At 39.1% G+C, this 10768-nt stretch overlaps 1 protein-coding gene across 1 annotated transcript in view; it reads right to left on the bottom strand.

The window, feature by feature from the left end:
• Positions 1-1377: 1377 nt before the first annotated feature.
• Positions 1378-10768, bottom strand: part of coro1cb (coronin, actin binding protein, 1Cb) — a 145920-nt gene continuing 136529 nt past the window's right edge. The window contains exons 8-11 of the mRNA XM_060843508.1: positions 9099-9244; positions 8045-8102; positions 6765-7001; positions 1378-2044 (exon numbers count right to left, since the gene is read on the bottom strand). Of these exons, the coding sequence (XP_060699491.1) occupies positions 1925-2044; positions 6765-7001; positions 8045-8102; positions 9099-9244 (561 nt within the window). The 3' untranslated portion in view covers positions 1378-1924. The remainder of the gene's footprint in view (positions 2045-6764; positions 7002-8044; positions 8103-9098; positions 9245-10768) is intronic.

Genomic DNA, 10768 nt, shown 5'->3' with positions numbered 1-10768 from the left:
CCCTCAAAGCCTTATTAAACCTAACAGTGCAGAACAACTTTCCAAACTGCAACTCATCCCTTCTCCTCCCACACTAAAAATACACCCTGCATTTTGCTTCATTGACGGGTTTCTTGAAAACCCCGATTGTCCTAGAACATTCTAATTGCATCTACTTTGACCTCAATTCCCTCCATGTGACATGCAGTCTTCCATTCCTACTGATAGTAATCAGATTCACATCCTTTGACTTGAGGATTACCAAAATGCAAAAATCATATCTATCCCAATCATTTATAAACTATCTACTTTGATCTCCTTGAACACAGTTCTATCTCCCAGTAATTACATCCTCTCAGTAAACTGGGCTAATCTTAAAGTTCTCTTCTCTGAATGCCTACCTCAATGGTCACTTTCAACATCAACTCTGAGGAGTTCTTGGAATCTGCCTCCCAAACTGAAGTATCTGGGCTACCCTCATCCTTAATGCCTCCAGACTATCCTCTCCAGAGGTCCATTCACATTATAGTTTTGCTACCTTCCGATTCCACTATTCATTAATCCATTAAACTAATTTCTGTGGAACTTATACCCTGGATCCACTCCTGATTGCTCCACTCTCATTACTAGGGTCAATCCACTGTCGGATTGACAATTCTTTCTGAAATGGCCATCACACTGCTTAAATAAAAAAGCTTAACAATAATCCTCTTCAATTACAATCCAATTACTATTCTCCCTTTCGTTTTCATAATTCTCCACGTCAATTATCATCCAGATCAATTATCATCCAGATCAATTCTCACCTTGGCCTGTAGATTTCCATCATACACATTTATCACTGGTCAATTACAGAGCCCAAAACTGCAGCTATAACATTTGTCCTCCCAGATCTTTCAAGTCAATTAATATTCCATCCTCTATCATTGCTGTCTCATGGTCCATCCCATTTCAACTTACCAAAGTTTTCCAGTGCCTTTTCTCTGCACAAATACTTCAGGATTGTCACAAAATTACATCCTTGACATTTGATACAATCCAGATGAACACTTGGCACATACCTCTGCCATGCTCAAGGTCTACTAATCTCCACTATATTCTAGAAATGTGTATGAATGATCCAGGAGCTTTTCAAATACAATACTGGCAAAACTACACATTCTGCTCATACTCTGTATCGAAGTTGGACCAAAATACACACCATACCCATGCCTCAGACATTACATCATAATCATCCATAAAAGTGCTGGAACCAACATGTACCAGAGTTTCCTGGTACTATCTGGCTGAATGTACACGAAGAGAGCGCGAGAGAGATGGAATATCAAATGTAAGCATTTTCTAGACAATACCTCCTTCTGTATTTAAGAAGTTAGAATAAGCCACATAACACCAGAATGATTTTATAATCAATGTTTTATCTTTGCAACTGGAAGTATATTTAATGACACATCACCATTCCTTGCTCTATAAGAGCTGAACCCATTAAGTGTTCTTTAATGGTGCTGGTACACTTGTACATGGAATGTGTAGTTGCTTTTAAAAACCGGTACCTGACAGACGAGACAGACAAGCCCGTATAACCTGGAAATCACTCTAGTATTAGAGTAAAGCACACCTTTATATATGCATAGGACTTGAGTTAAGAATAAAAAAATTAATACTCATATGTTTCAATGTGGAAAGCGTGAAGAAAAAGACAATTGCCACCTTTGTTAAAAATCCTGAAAATAAATTCTATTTAAAAAAAAGTGAATTGTGTTTCCAAATTCAAATTAAGTTAGTTCAGTGAGATAGGAGGAAAAGGAGGGCAATTTGATACTGGAATGCTGAAGGGTGCTTCCACCAATGGCAGGGTAGCGAGGGTCAGAGTTTTGGTGACTGAAGGATTGCCAATAATCCACACCAGACAATTGTACCCCCATGATAAAGCATAATACAGGCTTCAGATAGTGATCTTGGCCATCTGATTCTCAAGGTTGGCAATGCGCTCGTTTTGGCTGGCGACGGTGGCTTTCAGAGTTTTAAGCTCTTGAAGCAACTCATCCAACTTGGATTCGGAATTCTAAAGAAGAAAAAGAAAAGAATATTTAATCTCCATTTGTCAGTAGTTTTGGAATTGAATCAAAGTTGACACAAGACAACTTTTCTCAACATGGCAGAACTACTTTCAATCGCACATTTCAGAGAAGACCCAAATTCTACAGTTCTGGAAATAGATGAAAGATCAAAGTGTACACCCGGATGGAAGTAAGGAATGAAATGCAAATAATGGAATATAAAACTAACTTGCAATGAGTATCAAAGTTAACAGCAAAAGATTTAATAAATATAGGAACCATAGAATCCCTACACTGCAGGGACAGGCCTTTTGGCCCATTGCATCTATACTGACCATCTAAGAGCATCCAACCTGGACTCATTCCCTTCTCCTATCGCCATAATCCCTCATTTCCCATAGCCAATTCACCTAACCTGGACTGTAGGTGGTAACCAGACCACTGGTGGAAACTCCAGACAGTCACCCAATGTTATAATCAAACCTGGGTCTCTAGTGCTGTGTGACAGTGATGCTAACCACTGTGCCACCATGTCACCCAAACATGACAAGAAAGCAATGGTAAATCTGTGCCTATTCAAGGTGAATGCAGGTTAGACTTTAATGGATAATAATTACATGAGTGATTGTTAAGTTAGTACTCTGCACTTGCATTCAATTGCAGAAGATGACAAATCACCATAGAACCAAAAAACAAAGGGAAGGAACTTAGAGACTAAGTTACGAAGCGTAATGGAGAAAATTCCTGGACTAAAGATGGGTTATTCTCCAGCACATTTTAGATTCCATTGCAAAATATTAAAAGAAATAAGTCAGGAAATGTATACATTTCTCAATTTTCCAGTCAGGAATTGTAAATATCAATTTCAAAAAAGAATTTAAAATGGGAAGGAATGAAGAAGCCAAGCAAATATAATCCATGAGTTAGGACAGGGATGAAAAAGGAATTATTTTTCTTTTAGAGACAAACAATTGTGCAGAATTCTTTACCACACAGGGCTGTAGAGGCTGTGTTGTTAAGTATACTCAAGGCCGATATTGACAGAGTCTTAAATCAATAAGGGAATCAAGAGTTATTGAGATAAGGTAAGAAAGTGAGATTGAGGATCATCAGATCAGACATGATCTCACTGATCCGCAGAGCGGTCTCAACGGGCTGAATCTCCTCCAACATCTTACAATTGACCCACAATTGTAAGGTAATATAATCTACCAGGGAAAGTGATAAACTTGTTGGGAATACATCAGTTGTTCAAAGCATTTTTTTTCTTTTTAAGTGTTTGACCAATCTGGCAGAATTTTTGAACCAAAATGGTGATAGGTGCATGCTTATAAATGTTGACTATATGGATTTACAGAAGGCTTTGATAAGATTCAACACAAGAGTTTATTAGCAAAGTGTGTGTGTATGAAATTGGAAGCATATTTGATAGGAGTTGGAAACACATTGGCAAGGGACAGCGTTGAGAAAGTTGGATTATTTTCGAGTTGGAAGGACATGTGATTTTTCTGCGGGATTTGTTTTTAATTCATAAGATGTGGGTGTCACTGGATAGACTAGCATTTATTGCCCATCCCTAATTAGCCAGAGGGTAATTAAGAGTCAACTACATTGCTATAACTGGGACAACATACATTGGTAGTGCGACCTTAGCTTTCTACCTCATACACTAATGACTAGATGAACAGAGTGAATTTATGTACAAAAAATAATTTCACATAAAATGTTAAGTAAGAGACCTAACAGTGCTGGGAGACATAGTAAAAGTCCTGTGGCACCATCTCAAGAGTAGTAACAGAGTACCCTGGTGTTGTGGTAAAATGACGATCTCTCAATCATCATCATCAAAACAGATTCCCTGGCCATTTATTTTTTGCTGTACTCAGTGCTCCCACATACTGCCTGCCTGCCACATTGGCCTAAACAACACAAAGTGCTTAAAGAAAATCACTGATTGAAATGAATTAGCATTCTGCAAAATATAAAAGTCATAATCTAAGTACACGTTCTATTTAGGTCTACAGGTGTAATTTTAATCCATCTCTAAAACCTCACTTGTTTAAAATATTTTCCACTTTCCTTCACCTAAGGTAATTAGCTGAGATTTGATTTTGGGTATTATCCAGGTCATGGTTCTTGTATCTGCTGCCCCACTTCAGGTAAATAATTCTAATATAATGGGGATGAGATTTACTTTTTTCCAAAATGATTGAATGGAGTCTCCAGTGCATGCATTTCTAAAAAAAAAACTACTGTAAAATTTATGTAGTAAAATCAGTTTGGTTCAGCAGGTTAAAGACCAAATATCAAAACTGGTTAATTCACCTGATGCAGCTGTTGTTAAATTTCCTACATAGCAGTCAGAGTCCTACAGCACAGAAGCAGACCCTTTTGGTCTGACCAGTCCATGGCCATAATCCCAAACTAAACTTAGACCGCCTGCCTGTTCAGGGCCAAATATCTCGCCAAATCTTTCCTATTCATGCACTTATTGAAATATGTTTTAAATATTGTAACTGTACCTGCATCCACCACTTAGAGTCATAGAGATGTACAGCATGGAAACAGATCCTTCAGTCCAACCCGTCCATGCCGACCAGATATCCCAACCCGATCTAGTCCCACCTGCCAGCACCCGGCCCATATCCCTCCAAACCCTTCCTATTCATATACCCATCCAAATGCCTCTTAAATGTTGCAATTGTACCAGCCTCCACCACATCCTCTGACAGCTCATTCCATATACGTACCACCCTGTGTGAGAAAAAGTTGCCACTTAGGTCTCTTTTATATCTTTCCCCTCTCACCCTAAACCTATGCCCTCTAGTTCTGGACTCCCTTACCCCAGGGAAAAGACTTTGTCTATTTATCATATCCATGCACCTCAATTTTGTAAACTTCTATAATGTCACCCCTTAGCCTCCGACGCTCCAGGGAAAACAGCCCCAGCCTGTTCAGCCTCTCCCTATAGCTGAAATCCTCCAACCCTACATGAAATCACTAAAAATAAAATTGCCCCTCATGCCCTTTTTGAAATCTTCTTCCTTTCACCTTAAAATTAGGCCCCCTTGGGCAAATTTGAAATCCAACACCCTAGGGAAAAGACACCTGCCACTCACTTTCCCTACAGTCCTCAATCTCTTCTGCTCCACTGAAAAAAGTCCCAGCCTTTCCTTATAATTCAAATCCTCCATATCTGGGAAAATCCTGATAAGCCCCTCCAGCTTAATAGTATCCTTCTTATACAAGGGTGATCAGAACTGAACACAATACTCCAGAAGAGGCCTTCCCAACATCCTGTACAACCTCAATTCCTATAATCAGTCACAATGCTTTTATCACTTCCATCTATTGTATTAGTATTATAAAGTAGGCAGTATTGTTGCATTACTTAAAAGTTAAAAACGAGGCATAGGGCCTGGTGTTTACATCTGGCACAACTAATTAGCCGTTACGCTATGGGGCCCAAAACTCCGGGAGTTTCCTGATTGCTAGTATGTGGTTAAGCAGCAGGATGGAAGCTCGTCAAAACAGAAACTTGCAGCTTTTAGCAGAGAGGCTGCACACTGAAGTGAAACGAAGCATTGCATTAACTGAGAACACCTACTTCAGTTACTTGGTTTGGAGTGAAGTCAAATTGAAGTTCAGTTTCTACTTGTTGGAGAAGTGTGATGTTCAACATTGAACAATACTCTTATTGAGGTCAAACCAGTGGAAAGATTTAGCATAGTTTTCTTGTTTTCATCTGCTATGCCTCTATTAATTAAGCTACAGATGACATGTTTTTATAAAAGCCTCCTCACATTATCCAATCACCCTAAAATAAGACTTCAGTTCCTTGAGCTTTAACTTTAGCAGGAAACTTTCAAGAGCACATTGCTATAATAGGTCCATGGAAGGTCTGACTGAATTCTGCTAATAGGTTTGATAAAGATAGAAGCTTTAAAAAAGACCTGACCTTGGTGGAGGGTGCAAGAGCAGAGGTGACAGGAGAATAAACACAGTGGAAAGAGCACAGCACTGGGACAAATATTCATCAATTCTTAATGACCAGTAAAAGCAAATCAAGGAGCAATGTCACAGAGCTTCATGTTTATGATTAATTGGTGAATGTTAAATTTTTTTGCTTGAGTGGATGAAATTAAAATTTAATTTCTCTACTATAGAGGGGCGTTGTATCTCAGTTCAGTCAAATGTCCATCCTGTGCCATAGAAACATTCTGAGCTTTGGGAGCTTGAGCTGTGGTGGGGGTTGACAACCAGATGGATAATGTTTCAACTGATATTGATCCTGCAGCTTAAGAATCTGTAGGCAGAGAAGGTATTAATGACAGCCAGGGAGACCAGGAAAACAAGGCAAGGAATCTCCTGAGTGTACCTTGCTTTCTAACTGGATTACAATTCTGAATATTTGGAGGTCCATGGTTCCTTTGGGTAGTACAGCCATACCCATTTCCACTGCATGACCAGTAGCTCAGTTTTATAACAGGATGGAGTGGGGAGCGGTTAGGGTGCAGGTGAGGTGGGAGAGGAGAGTTGAAGAGAATTGAACAGGTAAACATACAGCTGTTACTGCAGTCACAGTAGAGGCTCCAGGATGAAGTTCCCTCTCTTGGCTAGGGACATGGCTAGTTTTTGAATACAGGCCTTCAGTACTGTTGCTGGCATATTGTCAGGGCTCAAAGCCTTTTCAGTAACCAATGTCTTCAGCTATCATGTACTTACTGCATTGAGGGAGGGACCCTTCATGGGAGTACTACCACTTTCAGTTTTTTTGTTCTGCATAGGCTTGTCTAAACGGTTCCTCTGGACTTTAAACTCTCGGTTTTTCCCAGGTACATAGCCATCTTTCAGGGAGACAAGAATAGGGTCCTTGGTTTGTCCTTCAAACCATTCTTCTGCTTCCAATGCTGCTTCCGGTCCAGGCGTATCAGGGTATAGATCATCCTGATAAAGGTCAGACTGGAAAAGGGAAAAACAGAAATCATTTGTCAAGGCAATAAGAAATTAACAGAAATAAACATACTTCAGTAAAGAGCCAGAATTGTCAAGATTCATGGGATGTATTCGAAATGAATGAAATTAACAAGAGTACAAACACAGCATAAGTTGCACAAGCAAAGCAAATGCTTATATTGGAAATGCAAACTAAAAGGACACAAAGGGAGTTAAATGGTGTCATGAAGTTTCTTCTGATATGATTTATTGGGAGTTGTCACTAGGTGGCAATAGTGTTGAAAAGCTACCTTGAAACCTCTCCGTTCGAGTAGAGCGATGTGGAATGGAATGATCACCTAGCTTCTGTTCTGCCGTACAACAGTATTAGGATTTTTACAAGTACATGTAAACAGCAAACTACCTAATTGGTTAAGGGGTTACATCTGGGTAACCACCTCCTATTAATAATAAAAAGAATTGTTGGAAATTTGAAAACAAAAAAAAAAACGGTCCTGCTGGAGAAATGCAGCATCTGAGGACAGAAAAACAGTTAATATTTTAAGTCCAATGACCCTTCAATAGAACTTCGTCTACTAATCCCCACCATGTTGTGGGGGATCTGTTCATTATTCAATTCCATATCCATGAAATGTGCAGAGTCCTATGGAGGAAACATTCATCTCAACTCAATAACATATTCCTGTTGCATTCAAAAGCATGGGACTCAAATCAGGGGAAACTTAAAACACAAGAGATTGTTATCATGTAAGAACTACTCATTAAAGCTCTATTTTACTAATATTGAATATGACTGATGCAATGGGATGCCATTTTTCTTGTCTGGAACAGTTCACTGTTCCATTCCTTTAATATTTTTAATAGCACAAATGCTTTCTACACTATCGAGCCCGTTCCTCCACTCTTCTTAGCAGCACCATCCTATCTCCAGCCATTGGAAGGGCTCAGAACTCTCACTTAGCTATCAGTAGAATCAATGCCCAATTACATTAGGTTTCACCTCCATGCAAGAAGCACATGCGCTGAAGTTCTGCTAGAATTTCACCCACCTTTCTTGGCACTGTCATAATGATTGGCTCACACTTCCTTTCATGAAGTTTAAAGAACCTGCAAATGGAAAGGAATATTGTACATGTTTTAAGAAATTGAACTTTTACAAATAATACATAAATATAGAAATCATTGGTGCAAAATGTGTCAATGATCCAGAACACCAAAACATTTTTAGCATCATTTTAACTGGCCAATATTGCATTGGTGTGTAGACATTACCTCATATTGATAATATGTCTTGCAAAAGTTTAGACATTTTTGGAGCAGAAAAACATCCGGAGAGATCATGGCCATAGTCACACCTCCATTTTCAGATGCTTTTTAATCACTGGAGTATAATGGAATTACTACCAATATTTTATAAGAAGCTATTAACTCTAAATAGTTCCATTAGACAAGATCTACATTTTGAGATTAAATTTGAGGAATGTAGTTTAAAGCCACAATTTTCTGAACCACATATTTGACTGTGACTAACTGAACCAGTACTAGCTGCCAAAATGTGTCTAACTCATTCTGATTGAAAAGCAAATTACCTGTGTACGCCTTTTTAGTGCTTTTCTGAAATGCTTCTGTCGCTCTGACCTCAATTTCTAACATGCTGTTTTTACTTCCTCTTTGATGGCTATAATAATCACCAGTCAGTAGTGTAAACATTCTCCATGGTTTCTGGAAACCATTTTTATGTCATTAACTTAATAACTTGATAATTCCTACTGAAGGTAAGTTGTAGCCCTTCATAAAATGTATTGGTGAATCTCTGGCCCAATTCAGATTCATCTAATAGCTTTGTTAACTTTCCCAACACTGTTACAAGGCAGCAGGTCAAGACTGGGTCTCTCTCTTTTGGATTGAGTAATGAATGAAAAGTTCCCAAACCAACAGAGCATTCACAATGCTTGTCTTATCGATACTGCATCTTCATTCCCCCCATCAAAGAATGATATTTTCAGTATACAAGAATTGAAAGAACAGAAACAGCTCAAGAAACAAAACTTTGCTTAAAAAAAAAGGTACAGCTCATTTGAACTACAACTCTGCACCTCTTACCTGGCAATCTCACATCTGGTAACATCAAGGCCCCTTTTTGGCATGTATCCCATCCCTCTTTGTGGCTCCTTGCTGGCAAAAGTGTTTAAGTAATGGACGTACGGTGTTTCATCTGTGATCTCAAAGTAGCGAATACTGCTGTCACCCTGCATTGGAAAAAAAAGTTGTCACTGCACCTCTTTCGAAAGAGCTAAACATCAAAATCGGTGTGTGGTTTGGTGGAGTGGAGCTTAAAGGGTGTATTAAAAACAGACTATGGTGTTGATCAATAACCTTGTATGCCAAAAATTACTTTCAGTGATCATAGGGAGAGCAATGGTGATTAGATTAGATTAGATTACAGTGTGGAAACAGGCCCTTCGGCCCAACAAGTCCACACCGACCCGCCGAAGCGCAACCCTCCCGTACCCCTACATTTACCCCTTACCTAACACTACGGGCAATTTAGCATGGCCAATTCACCTAACCCGCACATCTTTGGACTGTGGGAGGAAACCGGAGCACCCGGAGGAAACCCACGCAGACACGGGGAGAACGTGCAAACTCCACACAGTCAGTCGCCTGAGTCGGGAATTGAACCCGGGTCTCAGGCGCTGTGAGACAGCAGTGCTAACCACTGTGCCGTGATATGACTCTTCAAAGTAATCCACTGGCTGTGGAGGTCTTGGCTGCTCCAATAGTGCAAGAATCAACATAACGCAACACTGCGTGTTTCATTATTAAATTATTTGGCCCGCTTTTATCGCAATGATGTTTAAAGAGAGTGAATAAGTTGCTGGTACAGTGTATATCTTAACAACTGATACAATGGAATAAAGTTTAACACATTAATCAGCTAGAAACCAACAGGATTACACCCCTCATATTCTCAGCTGTGACAGATCACAGAGCTGAAACTCAAACTCTTATTACTGTCTAATCTGCCAAATATTTCCAGCATTTTCTATTTTCCTTACAACGGTAATGGGATTTGTTTTGAATATTTCATGACTTCCTCCAAACGCTATTGCATTACAAGATATTAGCATGTATAGCGAGCAGTAGCATCTTTAAGCAAAGGATTTCATCCTCCATATGGCATCTCTTCCTTCCTATCTCCTCCGATTAGCAGCCAGAACTAGACAGACCGCACTGGAAACAATTTCAACCTTGTACTTTAGTTCTCTAGTGCACCAGATAGGTCTTTCTTTTTGAATTTCTTAGCAGAGTCTGAACCATTTGATTAGGAAGAAAATGTTACAATGTGGGACTTTTACAAAGAAAAAGAAACTGCGTAGAAACAATATGAATAATCACATAGAAAACAGAAGTTAAAAAAATGAGGAACAGAGATGGGAACTGGCTCCAGTATAAGCTGTGAATGCACACTGCTCTCTCAAAACTAAGTACACTACAGGCTGAAATCAATACAAAGCACTTTGTCCACCAACACGTTTAGAGGGACCATCACCAAATCAAACAAAATGGATAAAGTTTTATTAAATATATTCTTAAATATCTAAAAGCGTAATGGAAATTTGAATATTTAAATTAGCAATAGATTTTCCAGTGAAGCAACATCCCCAGACAGTCTGTGGTGTTACAACTTTGAAATGCGCCCTGGAAAATTTTGACCTGAGCATTACTTGTCTTCTCTTTTTAAGTACAGCTGATTGATAGACTGTAAGCAC

The sequence above is a fragment of the Hemiscyllium ocellatum genome, chromosome 24 (genome assembly GCF_020745735.1).
Source record: "Hemiscyllium ocellatum isolate sHemOce1 chromosome 24, sHemOce1.pat.X.cur, whole genome shotgun sequence".
NCBI lineage: Eukaryota > Metazoa > Chordata > Chondrichthyes > Orectolobiformes > Hemiscylliidae > Hemiscyllium > Hemiscyllium ocellatum.
This window is presented reverse-complemented; position numbering and strand designations above follow the sequence as displayed.